Source organism: Heterodontus francisci, chromosome 6 (genome assembly GCF_036365525.1).
Source record: "Heterodontus francisci isolate sHetFra1 chromosome 6, sHetFra1.hap1, whole genome shotgun sequence".
Lineage (NCBI taxonomy): Eukaryota > Metazoa > Chordata > Chondrichthyes > Heterodontiformes > Heterodontidae > Heterodontus > Heterodontus francisci.
Genome location: NC_090376.1, coordinates 24,901,842 through 24,922,569, shown reverse-complemented (window position 1 = coordinate 24,922,569; position 20,728 = coordinate 24,901,842). Strand labels below are relative to the sequence as shown.

General features: G+C 48.5%; 1 protein-coding gene and 1 long non-coding RNA gene across 6 annotated transcripts in view; one reads left to right on the top strand and one right to left on the bottom strand.

Annotated features, from left to right (window-relative positions):
* The window catches only part of LOC137370924 (uncharacterized), a 52,500-nt gene extending 47,498 nt beyond the window's left edge, over window positions 1-5,002 (bottom strand). The window contains exon 1 of the long non-coding RNA XR_010975139.1: window positions 4,919-5,002. This is a non-coding gene — a long non-coding RNA (uncharacterized lncRNA). The remainder of the gene's footprint in view (window positions 1-4,918) is intronic.
* Window positions 5,003-5,670: 668 nt separating this feature from the next.
* The window catches only part of LOC137371188 (nucleoside hydrolase-like), a 37,720-nt gene continuing 22,662 nt past the window's right edge, over window positions 5,671-20,728 (top strand). The window contains exons 1-2 of one of the 5 annotated variants that reach the window (XM_068033298.1): window positions 5,671-5,757; window positions 19,959-20,152. In XM_068033298.1, coding sequence (XP_067889399.1) covers window positions 19,967-20,152 — 186 coding nt within the window. In that variant the 5' untranslated portion in view covers window positions 5,671-5,757; window positions 19,959-19,966. Of the gene's footprint in view, window positions 5,758-5,880; window positions 5,905-7,492; window positions 7,685-14,867; window positions 15,001-19,958; window positions 20,153-20,728 lie in introns of those variants that run through there. The other 4 variants (XM_068033300.1, XM_068033299.1, XM_068033296.1 and 1 more) reach the window with 4 other exon arrangements.

The following is a 20,728-nucleotide window of genomic DNA, read 5'->3' as shown; positions in this document are numbered from 1 at the left end:
TGGAGTGTCCACTCAGTCTGTGTGGGTATTAGTGGAGTGTCCACTCAGTCTGTGGGTATTAGTGGAGTGTCCACTCAGTCTGTGGGTATTAGTGGAGTGTCCACTCAGTCTGTGGGTATTAGTGGAGTGTCCACTCAGTCTGTGGGTATTAGTGGAGTGTCCACTCAGTCTGTGGGTATTAGTGGAGTGTCCACTCAGTCTGTGGGTATTAGTGGAGTGTCCACTCAGTCTGTGGGTATTAGTGGAGTGTCCACTCAGTCTGTGGGTATTAGTGGAGTGTGCTCTCAGTCTGTGGGTATTAGTGGAGTGTGCTCTCAGTCTGTGGGTATTAGTGGAGTGTGCTCTCAGTCTGTGGGTATTAGTGGAGTGTCCACTCAGTCTGTGGGTATTAGTGGAGTGTCCACTCAGTCTGTGGGTATTAGTGGAGTGTCCACTCAGTCTGTGGGTATTAGTGGAGTGTCCACTCAGTCTGTGGGTATTAGTGGAGTGTCCACTCAGTCTGTGGGTATTAGTGGAGTGTCCACTCAGTCTGTGGGTATTAGTGGAGTGTCCACTCAGTCTGTGTGGGTATTAGTGCAGTGTGCTCTCAGTCTGTGTGGGTATTAGTGGAGTGTGATCTCAGTCTGTGGGTACTAGTGGAGTGTCCACTCAGTCTGTGGGTATTAGTGGAGTGTGCTCTCAGTCTGTGTGGGTATTAGTGGAGTGTGCTCTCAGTCTGTGGGTATTAGTGGAGTGTGCTCTCAGTCTGTGGGTATTAGTGGAGTGTGCTCTCAGTCTGTGGGTATTAGTGGAGTGTCCACTCAGTCTGTGGGTATTAGTGCAGTGAGCTCTCAGTCTGAGGGTATTAGAACATAGAACATTACAGCGCAGTACAGGCCCTTCAGCCCTCGATGTTGCGCCAACCTGTGAAACCATCTGACCTACACTATTCCATTTTCATCCATATGTCTATCCAATGACCACTTAAATGCCCTTAAAGTTGGCGAGTCTACTACTGTTGCAGGCAGGGCGTTCCACGCCCCTACTACTCTCTGTGTAAAGAAACTACCTCTGACATCTGTCCTATATCTATCACCCCTCAACTTAAAGCTATGTCCTCTCGTGTTTGCCATCACCATCCGAGGAAAAAGGCTCTCACTATCCACCCTGTCCAACCCTCTGATTATCTTATATGTCTCTATTAAGTCACCTCTTCTCCTCCTTCTCTCTAACGAAAACAACCTCAAGTCTCTCAGCCTTTCCTCGTAAGACCTTCCCTCCATACCAGGCAACATCCTAGTAAATCTCCTCTGCACCTTTTCCAAAGCTTCCACATCCTTCCTATAATGCGGTGACCAGAACTGCATGCAATACTCCAGGTGCGGCCGCACCAGAGTTCTGTACAGCTGCAGCATGACCTCGTGGCTCCTAAACTCGATCCCCCTACTAATAAAAGCTAACACACCATATGCCTTCTTAACAGCTCTATTAACCTGGGTGGCAACTTTCAGGGATTTATGTACCTGGACACCAAGATCTCTCTGCTCATCTACACTACCAAGAATCGTCCCATTAGCCCAGTATTCTGCAATCCTGTTACTCCTTCCGAAGTGAATCACCTCACACTTTTCCGCATTAAACTCCATTTGCCATCTCTCAGCCCAGCTCTGCAGCCTATCTATGTCCCTCTGTAACCTACAACATCCTTCGGCACTATCCACAACTCCACCGACCTTCGTGTCATCCGCAAATTTACTAACCCACCCTTCTACACCCTCATCCAGTTCATTTATAAAAATGACAAACAGCAGTGGCCCCAAAACAGATCCTTGCGGTACACCACTAGAAACTATACTCCAGGATGAACATTTGCCATCAACCACCACCCTCTGTCTTCTTTCAGCTAGCCAATTTCTGATCCAAAGCACTAATTCACCTTCAATCCCATACTTCTGTATTTTCTGCAATAGCCTACCGTGGGGAACCTTATCAAACGCCTTACTGAAATCCATATAGACCACATCCACGGCTTTACCCTCATCCACCTGTTTGGTCACCTTGTCAAAAAACTCAATAAGGTTTGTGAGGCACGACCTACCCTTCACAAAACCGTGCTGACTATCTCTAATGAACTTATTCTTTTCAAGATGATTATAAATCCTATCTCTTATAACCTTTTCCAACATTTTACCCACAACCGAAGTAAGGCTCACAGGTCTATAATTACCAGGGCTGTCTCTACTCCCCCTCTTGAACAAGGGGACAACATTTGCTATCCTCCAGTCTTCCGGCACTATTCCTGTCGACAATGACGACACAAAAATCAAGGATAAAGGCTCTGTAATCTCCTCCCTGGCTTCCCAGAGAATCCTAGGATAAATCCCATCTGGCCCAGGGGAATTATCTATTTTCACACTTTCCAAAATTGCTAACACCTCCTCCTTGTGAACCTCAATCCCATCTAGCCTAGTAGTCTGTATCTCAGTATTCTCCTCGACAACATTTTCTTTCTCCACTATAAATACTGACGAAAAATATTCATTTAACACTTCCCCTATTTCCTCCGATTCCACACACAGCTTCCCACTACTATCCTTGATTGGCCCTAATCTATCTCTAGTCATTCTTTTATTCCTGATATACCTATAGAAAGCCTTAGGGTTTTCTTTGATCCTATCCGCCAATGACTTCTCGTGTCCTCTCCTTGCTCTTCTTATCTCTCCCTTTAGATCCTTCCTGGCTAGCTTGCAACTCTCAAGCGCCCTAACTGAGCCTTCACGTCTCATCCTAACATAAGCCTTCTTCTTCCTCTTGACAAGCTCTTCAACTTCTTTAGTAAACCACGGCTCCCTCGCTCGACAACTTCCTCCCTGCCTGACAGGTACATACTTATCAAGGACACGCAGTAGCTGCTGCTTGAATAAGCTCCACATTTCGATTGTGCCCATCCCCTGCAGTTTCCTTCCCCATCCTACGCATCCTAAATCTTGCCTAATCGCATCATAATTTCCTTTCCCCCAGCTATAATTCTTGCCCTGCTGTATATGCCTGTCCCTGCCTATCGCTAAGGTAAACCTAACCGAATTGTGATCACTATCACCAAAGTGCTCACCAACTTCTAAATCTAACACCTGGCCGGGTTCATTACCCAGTACCAAATCCAATGTGGCATCGCCCCTGGTTGGCCTGTCTACATACTGTGTCAGAAAACCCTCCTGCACACACTGGACAAAAACAGACCCATCTAAAGTACTCGAACTATAGTATTTCCAGTCAATATTTGGAAAGTTAAAGTCCCCCATAACCACTACCCTGTTACTCTCGCTCCTGTCAAGAATCATCTTTGCTATCCTTTCCTCTACATCTCTGGAACTATTTGGAGGTCTATAGAAAACTCCCAACAGGGTGACCTCTCCTCTCCTGTTTCTAACCTCGGCCCAGACTACCTCAGTAGACGAGTCCTCAAACGTCCTTTCTGCTGCTGTAATACTTTCCTTGATTAACAATGCCACACCCCCCCCCCCTCTTTTACCCTCTTCTCTGTTCTTAGTGAAACATCTAAATCCTGGAACCCGCAACATCCATTCCTGTCCCTGCTCTACCCATGTCTCTGAAATGGCCACAACATCGAGATCCCAGGTACCAACCCATGCTGCAAGCTCACCCACCTTATTCCGGATGCTCCTGGCGTTGAAGTAGACACATTTCAAACCAAGCTCTTGCTTGCCAGTGCCCTCTTGTGTCCTTATAACCTTATCTCTGCCCTCACTACTCTCAACATCCTGCACACTGGAACTACAATTTAGGTTCCCATCCCCCTGCTGAATTAGTTTAAACCCCCCCGAAGAGCACTAGCAAATCTTCCCCCCAGGATATTGGTACCCCTCTGGTTCAGGTGAAGACCATCCTGTTTGTAGAGGTCCCACCTACCCCAGAAAGAGCCCCAATTATCCAGGAAACCAAAACCTTCCCTCCTACACCATCCCTGCAGCCACGTGTTCAACTCCTCTCTCTCCCTATTCCTCACTTCGCTAGCACGTGGCACGGGCAACAACCCAGAGATAACAACTCTGTTTGTTCTCGCTCTAAGCTTCCACCCTAGCTCCCTGAATTTCTGCCTTAAATCCCCATCTGTCTTCCTACCTATGTCGTTGGTGCCTATGTGCACCACGACTTGGGGCTGCTCCCCCTCCCCCTTGAGGATCCCAAAAACACGATCCGAGACATCACGTACCCTGGCACCTGGGAGGCAACACACCAACCGTGAGTCTCTCTCGTTCCCACAAAACCTCCTATCTGTTCCCCTAACTATGGAGTCCCCAATGACCAACTCCTCTTACCCCTTCCCTTCTGAGCAACAGGGACAGACTCTGCGCCAGAGACCTGTATCCCATTGCCTACCCCTGGTAAGTCGTCTCCCCCAACAGTATCCAAAACGGTATACCTGTTGTTGAGGGAAACGGCCACAGGGGATCCCTGCACTGCCTGCTGGTTCCCGCTCCTTCCCCTGACGGTAACCCATCTACCTTCTTCTTTTACCTGAGGTGTGACTGCCTCCCGATAACTCCTCTCAATAATCCCCTCCGCCTCCCGAATGATCCGAAGTTCCTCCAGCTCCAGTTCCCTAACGCAGTCCTCGAGGAGCTGGAGCTGGGTGCACTTCCCGCAGATGAGTCAGCAGGGACACCCTTGGCGACCCTTACCTCCCACATTCTGCAGGAGGAACATTCAACTGCCTTAACCTCCATTCCCACTATTCTAAATTCCCAAGTTAGTAACCAATCACATGATAAAACAAGAAGAGAAATAGAAAAAGCCTTACCTTACCTACACACAACCGAGTCCTTTTTTTTGGTAAGAGGAGGAGGGCGGGTGGGAGACACTACAAGAGTAGTGTCTCGGGTTCAGAAACAGCCCAAATATATAGGTTTCTACTTACCCAGCAGTCCCTGCTCCACCGAAACTCCCGATGAAATTGACTTCCCAGCTGTTCACTCCTCGCTCGCAATGCCTGTGCTCCTGGAAAAGCTGCACAACGAAAAGGTAAGAGAATTTACACAGCCCAAATATATAGGTTTCTACTTACCCAGCAGTCCCTGCTCCACCGAAACTCCCGATGAAATTGACTTCCCAGCTGTTCACTCCTCGCTCGCAATGCCTGTGCTCCTGGAAAAGCTGCACAACGAAAAGGTAAGAGAATTTACACAGCCCAAATATATAGGTTTCTACTTACCCAGCAGTCCCTGCTCCACCGAAACTCCCGATGAAATTGACTTCCCAGCTGTTCACTCCTCGCTCGCAATGCCTGTGCTCCTGGAAAAGCTGCACAACGAAAAGGTAAGAGAATTTACACAGCCCAAATATATAGGTTTCTACTTACCCAGCAGTCCCTGCTCCACCGAAACTCCCGATGAAATTGACTTCCCAGCTGTTCACTCCTCGCTCGCAATGCCTGTGCTCCTGGAAAAGCTGCACAACGAAAAGGTAAGAGAATTTACACAGCCCAAATATATAGGTTTCTACTTACCCAGCAGTCCCTGCTCCACCGAAACTCCCGATGAAATTGACTTCCCAGCTGTTCACTCCTCGCTCGCAATGCCTGTGCTCCTGGAAAAGCTGCACAACGAAAAGGTAAGAGAATTTACACAGCCCAAATATATAGGTTTCTACTTACCCAGCAGTCCCTGCTCCACCGAAACTCCCGATGAAATTGACTTCCCAGCTGTTCACTCCTCGCTCGCAATGCCTGTGCTCCTGGAAAAGCTGCACAACGAAAAGGTAAGAGAATTTACACAGCCCAAATATATAGGTTTCTACTTACCCAGCAGTCCCTGCTCCACCGAAACTCCCGATGAAATTGACTTCCCAGCTGTTCACTCCTCGCTCGCAATGCCTGTGCTCCTGGAAAAGCTGCACAACGAAAAGTTGTGGAGTGTCCACTCAGTCTGTGGGTATTAGTGCAGTGAGCTCTCAGTCTGAGGGTATTAGTGGAGTGTGCTCTCAGTCTGTGTGGGTATTAGTGGAGTGTGCCCTCATTCGGTGGGTATTAGTAGAGTGTGCTCTCAGTCTGGGGGTCTTAGTAGTGTGTGCTCTCAGTCTGTGTGGGTATTAGTGGAGTGTGCTCTCAGTCTGTGTGGGTATTAGTGGAGTGTGCCCTCAGTCTGGGGGTTTTAGTGGAGTGTGCCCTCAGTCTGGGAGTATTTGTGGAGTGTGCCCACACTCTGCAGGTACTAGTGGAGTGTGCTCTCTGTCTCGGGATATTAGTGGAGTGTGCTGTCATTCTGGGGGTTGTAGTGGAGTGTGTCCTCAGTCGGGGGGTATTAGTGGAGTGTACTCTCAGTCTGTGTGGGTATTAGTGGAGTGTGCCCCCAGTCCCGGGGTATTAGTGGAGTGTGCCCTCAGTCTGGGGGTATTAGTGGAGAGTGCCCTCAGTCTGGGGGTATTAGTGGAGTGTGCTCTCTGTCTCGGGATATTAGTGGAGTGTGCTGTCATTCTGGGGGTTGTAGTGGAGTGTGTCCTCAGTCGGGGGGTATTAGTGGTATGTACTCTCAGTCTCTGAGGGTATTAGTGGAGTGTGCACTCAGTCAGGGGGTTTTAGTGGAGTGTGCCCTCAGTCTGGGGGTATTAGTGGAGTGTGCCCTCAGTCTGGGAGTAATAGTGGAGTGTGCCCACACTCTGCAGGTATTAGTGGAGTGTGCTCTCTGTCTCGGGATATTAGTGGAGTGTGCTGTCATTCTGGGGGTTGTAGTGGAGTGTGTCCTCAGTCGGGGGGTATTAGTGGAGTGTACTCTCAGTCTGGGGGTGTTAGTGGTATGTACTCTCAGTCTGGGGGTATTAGTGGTATGTGCTCTCAGTCTCTGATGGTATTAGTGGAGTGTGCACTCAGTCTGGGGGTATTAGTGGAGTGTGCTCTCTGTCTCGGGATATTAGTGGAGTGTGCTGTCATTCTGGGGGTTGTAGTGGAGTGTGTCCTCAGTCGGGGGGTATTAGTGGAGTGTACTCTCAGTCTGGGGGTGTTAGTGGTATGTACTCTCAGTCTGGGGGTATTAGTGGTATGTGCTCTCAGTCTCTGATGGTATTAGTGGAGTGTGCACTCAGTCTGGGGGTATTAGTGGAGTGTGCCCTCAGTCTGGCAGTATTAGTGCTGTGTGCTCTCAGTCCTGGGGTATTAGTGGAGTGTGCCCTCTGTCCGGGGGTATTAGTGGAGTGTGTCCTCTGTCTGGGGGTATAGGTGGAGTGTCGGCTCAGTACAGGGGTATTAGTGGAGTGTGCCCTAGTCTGGGGGTATTAGTGGAGTGTGCACTCAGACCGGGGGTATTAGCGGTGTCGTTCAATGTGCTCTGAGTCTTTGGATATTTTGGGGTTGTTGGTGTGTTAATTCAGTGGCTATGATGGTCTGAGCTCTGAGATTGTTAGAGTCCGCGCTCTCCAGTTGGAGAAATTGCAACAGTTTCCAGGTTATGAAGTGGCGGAAGGGCAGCAAACATGAAAAGGTCAGAGGTCTGCAGGCACTCTAATTAGTTTGCTCACGTGAGTAAATGCTGATGCGGCGGCTGTGGTCGAAGTACAAGGGCGAAGTGAAGAGGGTTTAAGTAGCTTTCACTGAGAAACGTTTGTGTAAAAACTTTGTTCAAAGTTGGCAGCGAACAACTAGCAGTTAAGTTTTAAGTTTGACATCAGCGGGGAGGCACTGATACTTTCACAGGTAACCACAACAAAACCTTTAACCCGAATCCTAATTGACACTCGGCAGACCATCGGTCAGTTTCTGTGCTACGATCTCAAATGAGCCACAAGTAATCGTGCAAAGAGCTGATAGCACAGAAACTAGCCTAAAATAAAAACAGAATGTTGCTGGAAATACTGGGCAAGTCTGGCAGCATCTATGGAGAAAGAGTTCATGTTACAGGCCAATGGCCTTTCATCAGAACTCTGGAACTGGCCACTGGTCTATGCTGGTGTTTTTTTCCCCAACCTTTTTGCTGGCTACAGGCCAGTCAGTTTAACCTCAGTAGTGGGAAAGCTTTTAGAAGTAATGGGCTGGATTTTACCGACTCCCAACCCTGCCGATGTCGGAATTCGTGGCGGGGGTTCCAAAAACTGCCTCTGGCAGAGGGCCGCCACGCACCCAGCTTGTGGCAACGCCTCCCCCTCCGCCTCCGCTCAGCGACGGGGCCCCAATTTGAATATTTAAATAAATTTAAATGATTGAATTAATGAAGCTCACGTCACCACCTGATGTCCCGCTGCGATCTTCAGCTCAGCGGCCGGCGCTCTGTGACACTCCGGCACTTCGGATCCCCGTCCAGTGAAACAAGGTGCAACATTAGTGGGGTGGGGGGTGAAAGGGATCAGTGTTAATGTCATGGGTGTAGGGGATGGTGGGAAGGGTTGTAATTTAAAGTTTGTGAAATTTGGGAGGGGTGAAGGTCAGATGGTAAAGGTAAGTGTTTTGGGGGGCGAAGGGCAGATAATTAATTTAATTGTTATTGGGTGCGTGGGAGAGGGGCAACAGAGATGTATTTATTTATTTTGATTCAATTTACCTGTTTATATTGAAATTAGCCGGTAGGGCTGACAGTCCTTTAAAAATGATGTTACCAGCAGCGCACAGTCAGCTGACACCATTGCTAGGGATGGACAGCCCACCCCCTCCACGTGATCAGGGGAGGGGGGACGGCCCATCCCAGCTATTTAAATCAGTCGCCACACGGAACATTGCAGCAGCTCGATGGCGTGTGGCCCACGAGATTGGCAGCGAGATTGTGAAATTCAGGTTAATCGTCTGGAACAAAATTAACAGTTATTTGGTCAAATATGGATTAATTAGATAGAGTCAGCATTGGTTTGTTAAAGGCAAACTATTTTTAACTAACTTGGTTGAGTTTTTTTGATGAGGTGACAGGGGGTTGATGAGGGTAATGTGGTGAACATGGACTTCCAAAAGGCATTTGATAAAGTGCCACATAATAGGGTTGTCAGCAAAGTTAATGCTCATGGAATAAAAGAGACACTGGCGGCGTGGATATGAAGTTGGTCGAGTGAAGGGAAACGGAGAATAGTGATGAATGGTTATTTATTGGACTGGTGGAAGATATGTCGGTGTTCCTCAGGAGTCGGTATTAGGACCACTGCTTGTCTTGATCTACATTAATGACCTTGACTTGGGTGTGCAGATCACAATTTCAAAATTTGCAGATGACAAAACCTAGAGGTATTGTGAGCTGTGAAGAGGATAATGCTGGCCTTCCCAGGGGCTTTTCCACTGGCTAGAGAATCAATGGCATCACTGAGTTCCGATTTTGTTGGCTGTCTGTCCAGCTCATCCAAGACTGGTAGAGGCTGGGCTGCATTGAGGGCAGTCTCAGTGACAACATTCTCCCTGAAGTACAGTTCTCGGTAGTGCTCAACCCAGCGGTCCATTTGTTTGCGTTGGTCAGTGATTATGTCCCCTGATTTAGATTTGAGGGGGGCGATCTTCTTGATGGTTGGCCCAAGAGCTCTCTTAATGCCATCATACATTCCTCTGATGTTTCCGGTATCTGAGGCCAGCTGAATATGACTGCATAGGTGTTGCCAGTAGTCGTTTGCGCAGCGCCTGGCTGTTCTTTGTGCAGTACCTCTGGCTGCTTTAAGTGCTACGGATGTTAACTCGCTGGTGGCTTTCTTGTAGTTCAACAGTGCAATGCGCTTAGCGGCTATGACAGGTTCCAGCTCTTTATTATGAGATTGAAACCAGTCTGCATTTCTCTTCGCACTTTTGCCGTAGATGGTCAAAGCTGACTCATAGATAGCGTCTCCGATGTGGGCCCACTTGGTCTCAGCATCCCCTGTGGGAGTGTTTTGAAGGGCTGTTACAAGTGAATTTAGAAATTTTTGTAACAGCTGTGGATGAGAAATTCTGCTCGTGTTGATGCGCAGGTGGCCCTTCTGCTTGGAATGATGCAACTTCTTTGGTCTGATTCTAACCTTGCTGCACACCAGGGAGTGGTCGGTGTCGCAGTCCGCACTGTGGAAGCTGCGTGTGATTTGAACACTGTTTAAGGAGGCTCGCCTTGTGACAATGATGTCTAGCTGGTGCCAACAACGCGATCTTGGGTGCCTCCATGAAACCTGGTGACAGGGTTTAGTGTGAAAGAACGAGTTGGTGATGCAGAGGTAATGATAGGTACACAACTCAGGCAGTCTGAAATAATCAAGAGTGCCAAGCCTGCTATACTCTCAGCACTACATGAACTGCTATGCCTGTGCTGGGACGAGGGAACAGTACCTCAGGACATGCGCGATGCCAATATCATCACCCTCTATAAAAACAAAGGTGACCGCGGTGACTGCAACAACTACCGTGGAATCTCCCTGCTCAGCATAGTGGGGAAAGTCTTTGCTCGAGTCGCTCTAAACAGGCTCCAGAAGCTGGCCGAGTACGTCTACCCTGAGGCGCAGTGTGGCTTTCATCCAGAGAGATCGACCGTTGACATGCTGCTCTCCCTTCGTCAGATACAGGAGAAATGCCGCGAACAACAGATGGCCCTCTACATTGCTTTCATTGATCTCACCAAAGCCTTTGACCTTGTCAGCAGACGTGGTCTCTTCAGACTAGTAGAAAAGATTGGATATCCACCAAAGCTACTAAGTATCATCACCTCATTTCATGACAATATGAAAGGCACAATTCAACATGGCGGCTCCTCATCAGACTCCTTTCCTATCCTGAGTGGCGTGAAACAGAGCTGTGTTCTCGCACCCACACTTTTTGGGATTTTCTTCTCCCTGCTGCTTTCACATGCGTTCAAGTCTTCTGAAGAAGGAATTTTCCTCCGCACAATTTCAGTTCAACCTTGCCCGTCTAAGAGCGAAGTCCAAAGTACGGAAAGTCTTCATCAGGGAACTCCTCTTTGCTGACGATGCTGCTTTAACATCTCACACTGAAGAGTGCCTGGAGAGTCTCATCGACAGGTTTGCGGCTGCCTGCAATGAATTTGGCCTAACCATCAGCCTCAAGAAAACGAACATCATGGGGCAGGACGTCAGAAATGCTCCATCCATCAATATTGGCGACCACGCTCTGGAAGTTGTTCAAGAGTTCACCTACCTAGGCTCAACTATCACCAGTAACCTGTCTCTAGATGCAGAAATCAACAAGCGCATAGGAAAGGCTTCCACTGCTATGTCCAGACTGGCCAAGAGAGTGTGGGAAAATGGCGCACTGACACGGAACACAAAAGTCCGAGTGTATCAAGCCTGTGTCCTCAGTACCTTGCCCTATGGCAGCGAGGCCTGGACAGCGTATGTCAGCCAAGAGCGACGTCTCAATTTATTCCATCTTCGCTGCCTCCGGAGAATACTTGGCATCAGGTGGCAGGACCGTATCTCCAACACAGAAGTCCTCTAGGCGGCCAACATCCCCAGCTTATACACACCACTGAGTCAGCGGCGCTTGAGATGGCTTGGCCATGTGAGCCGCATGGAAGATGGCAGAATCCCCAAAGACACATTGTACCGCAAGCTCGCCACTGGTATCAGACCCACCGGCCGTCCATGTCTCCGCTTTAAAGACGTCTGCAAACGCGACATGAAGTCCTGTGACATTGATCACAAGTCGTGGGAGTCAGTTGCCAGCGTTCGGCAGAGCTGGCGGGCAGCCATAAATGCAGGGCTAAAGTGTGGCGAGTCGAAGAGACTTAGCAGTTGGCAGGAAAAAAGAGAAAAGCGCAAGGGGAGAGCCAACTGTGTAACAGCCCCGACAAACAAATTTTTCTGCAGCACCTGTGGAAGAGACTGTCACTCTAGAATTGGCCTTTATAGCCACTCCAGGCGCTGCTCCACACACCATTGACCACCTCCAGGCGCTTACCCGTTGTCTCTCGCGATAAGGAGGCCAAAGAAGAAGAGGATAATGATAGACTTGAAGAGGACGGAGACAGGCTGGTGGAATGGGCAAACACGAGACAGATGAAATTTAATGCAGAGATGTGTGAAGTGATTCATTTTGGTTGTAACAATGAGGAGAGGCAATAGAAATTGAAGGATACAATTCTAAAATGGATGCAGGAGCAGAGGGAACTATGTACAAATCGTTGAAGGTGGTATGCCACATTGATAAAGCATATGGGATGCTGGGCTTTATATATAGAGGCATAGAGTACAAAAACAAGGAAGCTATAGAGAACTTTTATAAAACACTGGTTCAGCCTCAACTGCAGTACTGTGTCCAATTCCGGACACCACACTGTGAGAGCTGGTGCGTGAGCTGCACTGTAGTACGTTGAGATGCCCCTGACTTCTGATATGCTTTGCACTCCTTGCCTTCAAGCTTTATTGGTTGAACTGAGCTGTTTTCCTGCAGTTCTGCCCTCCTGCTATAAATAAGGTGGGGGGTATTAGTGGAGTGTGCTCTCAGTCTGTAGGTATTTGTGGAGTCTGCACTGAGTCTGGCTGTATTAGTGCTGTGTGCTCTCAGTCTGTGTGGGTATTAGTGGAGTGTGCCCTCTGTCCGGGGCTTTTAGTGGAGTGTGCCCTCTGTCCGGGGCTTTTAGTGGAGTGTGCCCTCTGTCCGGGGCTTTTAGTGGAGTGTGCCCTCTGTCCGGGGCTTTTAGTGGAGTGTGCCCTCTGTCCGGGGCTTTTAGTGGAGTGTGCCCTCTGTCCGGGGCTTTTAGTGGAGTGTGCCCTCTGTCCGGGGCTTTTAGTGGAGTGTGCCCTCTGTCCGGGGCTTTTAGTGGAGTGTGCCCTCTGTCCGGGGCTTTTAGTGGAGTGTGCCCTCTGTCCGGGGCTTTTAGTGGAGTGTGCCCTCTGTCCGGGGCTTTTAGTGGAGTGTGCCCTCTGTCCGGGGCTTTTAGTGGAGTGTGCCCTCTGTCCGGGGCTTTTAGTGGAGTGTGCCCTCTGTCCGGGGCTTTTAGTGGAGTGTGCCCTCTGTCCGGGGCTTTTAGTGGAGTGTGCCCTCTGTCCGGGGCTTTTAGTGGAGTGTGCCCTCTGTCCGGGGCTTTTAGTGGAGTGTGCCCTCTGTCCGGGGCTTTTAGTGGAGTGTGCCCTCTGTCCGGGGCTTTTAGTGGAGTGTGCCCTCTGTCCGGGGCTTTTAGTGGAGTGTGCCCTCTGTCCGGGGCTTTTAGTGGAGTGTGCCCTCTGTCCGGGGCTTTTAGTGGAGTGTGCCCTCTGTCCGGGGCTTTTAGTGGAGTGTGCCCTCTGTCCGGGGCTTTTAGTGGAGTGTGCCCTCTGTCCGGGGCTTTTAGTGGAGTGTGCCCTCTGTCCGGGGCTTTTAGTGGAGTGTGCCCTCTGTCCGGGGCTTTTAGTGGAGTGTGCCCTCTGTCCGGGGCTTTTAGTGGAGTGTGCCCTCTGTCCGGGGCTTTTAGTGGAGTGTGCCCTCTGTCCGGGGCTTTTAGTGGAGTGTGCCCTCTGTCCGGGGCTTTTAGTGGAGTGTGCCCTCTGTCCGGGGCTTTTAGTGGAGTGTGCCCTCTGTCCGGGGCTTTTAGTGGAGTGTGCCCTCTGTCCGGGGCTTTTAGTGGAGTGTGCCCTCTGTCCGGGGCTTTTAGTGGAGTGTGCCCTCTGTCCGGGGCTTTTAGTGGAGTGTGCCCTCTGTCCGGGGCTTTTAGTGGAGTGTGCCCTCTGTCCGGGGCTTTTAGTGGAGTGTGCCCTCTGTCCGGGGCTTTTAGTGGAGTGTGCCCTCTGTCCGGGGCTTTTAGTGGAGTGTGCCCTCTGTCCGGGGCTTTTAGTGGAGTGTGCCCTCTGTCCGGGGCTTTTAGTGGAGTGTGCCCTCTGTCCGGGGCTTTTAGTGGAGTGTGCCCTCTGTCCGGGGCTTTTAGTGGAGTGTGCCCTCTGTCCGGGGCTTTTAGTGGAGTGTGCCCTCTGTCCGGGGCTTTTAGTGGAGTGTGCCCTCTGTCCGGGGCTTTTAGTGGAGTGTGCCCTCTGTCCGGGGCTTTTAGTGGAGTGTGCCCTCTGTCCGGGGCTTTTAGTGGAGTGTGCCCTCTGTCCGGGGCTTTTAGTGGAGTGTGCCCTCTGTCCGGGGCTTTTAGTGGAGTGTGCCCTCTGTCCGGGGCTTTTAGTGGAGTGTGCCCTCTGTCCGGGGCTTTTAGTGGAGTGTGCCCTCTGTCCGGGGCTTTTAGTGGAGTGTGCCCTCTGTCCGGGGCTTTTAGTGGAGTGTGCCCTCTGTCCGGGGCTTTTAGTGGAGTGTGCCCTCTGTCCGGGGCTTTTAGTGGAGTGTGCCCTCTGTCCGGGGCTTTTAGTGGAGTGTGCCCTCTGTCCGGGGCTTTTAGTGGAGTGTGCCCTCTGTCCGGGGCTTTTAGTGGAGTGTGCCCTCTGTCCGGGGCTTTTAGTGGAGTGTGCCCTCTGTCCGGGGCTTTTAGTGGAGTGTGCCCTCTGTCCGGGGCTTTTAGTGGAGTGTGCCCTCTGTCCGGGGCTTTTAGTGGAGTGTGCCCTCTGTCCGGGGCTTTTAGTGGAGTGTGCCCTCTGTCCGGGGCTTTTAGTGGAGTGTGCCCTCTGTCCGGGGCTTTTAGTGGAGTGTGCCCTCTGTCCGGGGCTTTTAGTGGAGTGTGCCCTCTGTCCGGGGCTTTTAGTGGAGTGTGCCCTCTGTCCGGGGCTTTTAGTGGAGTGTGCCCTCTGTCCGGGGCTTTTAGTGGAGTGTGCCCTCTGTCCGGGGTTATTAGTGGTGTCGTTCAGTGTGCTCTGAGTGTTTGGATATTTTGGGGATTGTTGGTGTGTTAATTCAGTGGCTATTATGGTCTGAGCTCTCAGATTGTTAGAGTCCGCGCTCTCTAGTTGGAGAAATTGTAACAGTTTCCAGGTTATGAAGTGGCAGAAGATCAGCAAAGATGAAAAGGTCAGAGGTCTGCAGGCACTCTAATTAGTTTGCTCACTGGAGTAAATGCTGATGTGGCGGCTGTGGTCGAACTACAAGGACTAAGTGAAGAGGGTTTAAGTAGCTTTCACCGAGAAACGGTTGTGTAAAAACTTTGTTCAAAGTTGGCAGTGAACAACTAGCAGTTAAGTTTTAAGTTTTACATCAGCGGGGAGGCACTGATACTTTCACAGGTAACCGCAACAAAGCCACTTTTAACCCGAATCCTAATTGATACTCAAAGAACAAAGAACAGTACAGCACAGGAACAGGCCTTTCGGCCCTCCAAGCCTGCGCCGATCTTGGTGCCTGCCGAAACTAACACCTTCTGCACTTCCGGGGCCCATATCCCTCTATTCCCTTCCTATTCATATATTTGTCAAGATGTCTCTTAAACGTCGCTATCGTATCTGCTTCCACTACCTCCCCTGGCGGCAAGTTCCAGGCACTAACCACCCTCTGTGTAAAAAAACTTGCCTCGCACATCCCCTCTAAACTTTGCCCCTCTTACCTTAAACTTATGTCCCCTAGTAACTGACACTTCCACCCTGGGAAAAAGCTTCTGACTATCCACTCTGTCCATGCCGCTCATAACTTTGTAAACCTCTATCATGTCGCCCCTCCACCTCCGTCGTTCCAGTGAAAACAATCCGAGTTTTTCCAACCTCTCCTCATAGCTAATGCCCTCCAGACCAGGCAACATCCTGGTAAACTTCCTCTGTACCCTCTCCAAAGCCTCCACGTCCTTCTGGTAGTGTGGCGACCAGAATTGCACACAATATTCTAAGTGTGGCCTAACTAAGGTTCTGTACAGCTGCAACATGACTTGCCAATTTTTATACTCTATGCCCCGACCGATGAAGGCAAGCATGCCGTATGCCTTCTTGACTACCTTATCCACCTGCGTTTCCACTTTCAGTGACCTGTGGACCTGTACGCCCAGATCTCTCTGCCTGTCAATACCCCTAAGGGTTCTGCCATTTACTGTATACCTCCCACCTGCGTTAGACCTTCCAAAATGCATTACCTCACATTTGTCCGGATTAAACTCCATCTGCCATTTCTCCGCCCAAGTCTCCAACCAATCTATATCCTGCTGTATCGTCTGACAATCCTCATCATTATCCGCAACTCCACCAACCTTTGTGTCGTCCGCAAACTTACTAATCAGACCAGCTACATTTTCCTCCAAATCATTTATATATACTACAAACAGCAAAGGTCCCAGCACTGATCCCTGCGGAACACCACTAGTCACATCCCTCCATTCAGAAAAACACCCATCCACTGTTACCCTCTGTCTTCTGTGACTGAGCCAGTTCTGTATCCATCTTGCCAGCTCACCTCTGATCCCGTGTGACTTCATCTTTTGCACCAGTCTGCCATGCGGGACATTGTCAAAGGCTTTACTGAAGTCCATATAGACAACATCTACCGCCCTTCCCTCATCAATCATCTTTGTCGCTTCCTCAAAAAACTCAATCAAATTAGTAAGACACGACCTCTCCTTCACAAAACCATGCTGTCTCTCGCTAATAAGTTCGTTTGTTTCCAAATGGGAGTAAATCCTGTCCTGAAGAATCCTCTCTAATAGTTTCCCTACCACTGACTTAAGGCTCACCGGCCTATAATTTCCTGGATTATCCTTACCACCCTTCTTCAACAAAGGAACAACATTGGCTATTCTCCAGTCCTCTGGGACCTCACCTTTAGCCAATGAGGATGCAAAGATTTCTGTCAAGACCCTAGCAATTTCTTCCCTTGCCTCCCTCAGTATTCTAGGGTAGATCCCATCAGGCCCTGGGGACTTATCTACCTTAATGCTTTGCAAGCCACCCAACACCTCCTCCATCGGCAGATCATCGGTCAGTTTCTGTGCTACGATCTCAAATGAGCCACAAGTAATCTGCAAAGAGCTTATAGCACAGAAACTAGTCTAAAATAAAAACAGAATGTTGCTGGAAATACTGGGCAAGTCTGGCAGCATCTATGGAGAAAGAGTTCATGTTACAGGCCAATGGCCTTTCATCAGAACTCTGGAACTGGCCACTGGTCTATGCTGGTGGTTTTTTTCCCTACCTTTTTTGCTTGCTGCAGGCCAGTTAGTTTAACCTCAGTAGTGGGAAAGTTTTTCGAAGTAATGGGCTAGATTTTACCGACCCCCAACCCTGCCGACGTTGGAATTCGTGGCGGGGGTTCCAGAAAATGCCTCTGGCAGAGGGCCCCCACGCACCCAGCTTGTGGCAACGCCTCCCCCTCCCCTCCGCTCAGCGACGGGGCCCCAATTTGAATATTTAAATAAATTAAAATGATTGAATTAATGAAGCTCACGTCACCACCTGATGTCCCGCTGCGATCTTCAGCTCAGCGGCCGGCGCTCCGTGACACTCCGGCACTTCGGATCCCCTTCCGGTGAAACAAGGTGCAACACTAGTGGGGTGGGGGGTGAACGGGATCAATGTTAATGTCATGGGTGTAGGGGATGGTGGGAAGGGTTGTAATTTAAAGTTTGTGAACTTTGGGAGGGGTTAAGGTCAGATGGTAAAGGTAAGTGTTTTGGGGGGCGAAGGGCAGATAATTAATTTAATTGTTATTGGGTGCGTGGGAGAGGGGCAACAGAGATGTATTTATTTATTTTGATTCAATTTACCTGTTTATATTGAAATTAGCCGGTAGGGCTGACAGTCCTTTAAAAATGATGTTACCAGCAGCGCACAGTCAACTGACACCATTGCTAGGGATGGACAGCCCACCCCCTCCACGTGATCAGGGGAGGGGGGGACGGCCCATCCCAGCTATTTAAATCAGTCGCCACACGGAACATTGCAGCAGCTCGATGGCGTGTGGCCCACGAGATTGGCAGCGAGATTGTGAAATTCAGGTTAATCGTTTGGAACAAAATTAACAGTTATTTGGTCAAATATGAATTAATTAATTTAACTAACTTCGTTGAGTTTTTTTGATGAGGTAACAGGGGGTTGATGAGGGTAATGTGGTGTACATGGACTTCCAAAAGGCATTTGATAAAGTGCCACATAATAGGGTTGTCAGCAAAGTTAATGCTCATGGAATAAAAGAGACACTGGCGGCGTGGAAACGAAGTTGGTCGAGTGACAGGAAACAGAGAGTAGTGATGAATGGTTGTTTATTGGACTGGTGGAAGATATATGTCGGTGTTCCTCAGGGGTCAGTATTAGGACCACTGCTTGTCTTGATCTACATTAATGACCTTGACTTGGGTGTGCAGGGCACAATTTCAAAATTTGCAGATGACAAAACCTCGAGGTATTGTGAGCTGTGAAGAGGATAATGATAGACTTGAAGAGGACGGAGAGAGGCTGGTGGAATGGGCAAACACGAGACAGACGAAATTTAAGGCAGAGATGTGTGAAGTGATTGATTTTGGTTGTAACAATGAGGAGAGGCAATATAAATTAAAGGATACAATTCTAAAATGGATGCAGGAGCCGAGGGAACTGGGGGTATATATGTACAAATCGTTGAAGGTGGTCTGATACATTGAGAAAGTGGTTAATAAAGCATATGGGATCCTGGGCTTTATATATAGAGGCATAGAGTACAAAAACAAGGAAGCTATAGTGAACTTTTATAAAACACTGGTTCAGCCTCAACTGCAGTACTGTGTCCAATTCCGGACACCACACTGTGAGAGCTGGTGCGTGAGCTACACTGTAGTATGTTGAGATGCCCCTGACTTCTGATATGCTTTGCACTCCTTGCCTTCAAGCTTTATTGGTTGAACTAAGCTGTTTTCCTGCAGTTCTGTCCTCCTGCGATAAATAAGGTGGCATAGGCAAGTGCCGCCAGTCAGTGATAAGAGGCCATGCTGGTTGGAGGGCAGTGTCAGTTAGAATCTTATTTTTCTGAGCTTCTTGAAACCTCCTTGTGGATCCCCAGCTAAGAACCACCCATTCTACACGAGACCCCTTCCATTTCATTTAACCCTATCTGCATATCTATAAAAAGCAAAATACTGCGCATGCTGGAAATATGGAATTATAAAAATACAGAAACTGCTGGAAACACTCAGCAGGTCTGGCAGCACGTGGAGAGGGAAACGGAGTTAATGTTTCAGGTTGGTGACCCTTCATTAGAACTGGACAATCACTCCTGCCTTCCACCCTATCGCCCTTTTGTTCTTGCCCCCAACCCCTTTCCCTGCCTCTGTATTTACTTAAAACGTATTCCAACTGTAACATTTTCCAGATGTTACAACCACGTGAGGAGGTGGGTCACAATTGCCCCTCTAGCCTTACCTCTTATTTCACTGAAACACGGTTTATTCCTTTTTAAACAATGGTTGTACTTACCACCTCAGTGAGTGTTTTACCTTTTACCTTTAATGTGATCATGAAAGAACCAATCTGACAGGTTTTCTTTATCAATGTTGTGCATTCTGGTACACAAGCAATAAGTGCACAAAGGGCTTCTGGCCCACAATGTCACAAGTAGCAAAACCGGTGTTCAGAATAGGCCTCAGGCTTCCTTGCCCAATAGCATGAAGCCCTGGTACTTGAAGGAGCAGACCATGTTCCATCATGTTATCAGCTTCGTAGTCTCTTTAATATTATCTCTTCAAGTGTTAGCCTGAAAAATTTCTATTGCAAAGTAAATGTTGATAAATCTCAATCTTCAGTTGAAAGAAGTTGTGGCACATCCGTGACTTGGTGTCAGAAAGGTGGTCTGATAGCGTGGAGGTGATTATAGGGTCTTGTATATGAGAACAAAGCTTTCTAAAGGGGAATTCTGCTGATTTTCTTTTTAAATGTGAGGGGCAGAGGCCCATAGTTCAGGATACAGCTAGGTTTGAAAGAAAAAGAAAGAGCTTGCATTTATATAGCTCCTTTCCATTGTGTAAAATAGTAACACAACATACGACATGCACACAATACAGACCCACAAACATCAATGTGATGTGATATCAAGTTAATCAGTGTTTAGATGTTGCTTGAGGGATAAATAGTGGCCAGGACACGGGGAGAACTACCCGCCATGGAATATTCTACGTCCACCTAAGAGGGAAGACAGCGATTGGTTTATGGGTACAACATTACCAGAAACATTAACAGTGGGACATCAGACCAATATGTATTGTTTTAAACTTAAACTTCCTCATTTTTTTTCCCAATAGATTCTAAAATGGCAAATAAGAAGCTCTTGCTTTTAGATGTCGACTGTGGGTTGGATGATGCCCAAGCAATAATGATGGCTCTAGCAGCTCCTAATGTGCAGCTCCTGGGTATAACATGTTGTCATGGAAATACAAAAATTGACAATGTTTGCAGAAACGTTCTTCGAGTGCTAAAAGTTTGCCAGAGGACTGAGGTGGGTGATAAACATTACGAATAAAGGAGCAGTGTGCTTTGAAAAACAACCCTTTGTAGTGATGTAAATCCTCTATTCGGTGTAATTTTTAATTATATAGCAGTCCTTTTTTTTACTTTGTTCTAGGGATGTGGGCAACCCTTATTGCCCATCTATAAATGCCCTGAGAAGGTTATCGTAGGCCTCCTTCTTGAACTGGTGAAGACATTGTAATGATGTTACTCCCACAATGGTGTTAGGCAATGAATTCTAGGATTTTGACCTGATGACAATGAAGAAACAAAGGAACAGAAGTAAACCAATCAGCCCCTTGGGCCTGTTCCATCGTTCAATTGGATAATGCCTGATCTGTACCTCAACTCCATTTATCTGCTTTAGCTCCATATCCCTTGATACTCTTGCCTAACAGCTTTGATTGTTTGATTCTACAGCAGCTGTATATTTATCTCTAGTGCTGATTTGCCTTTAATACTAAATTATGATGAATTTGCTTTCTATAAACCTTGCCTGTCTAAGAGCGAAGTCCAAGGTACGGAAAGTCCTCATCAGAGAACTCCTCTTTGCTGACGATGCTGC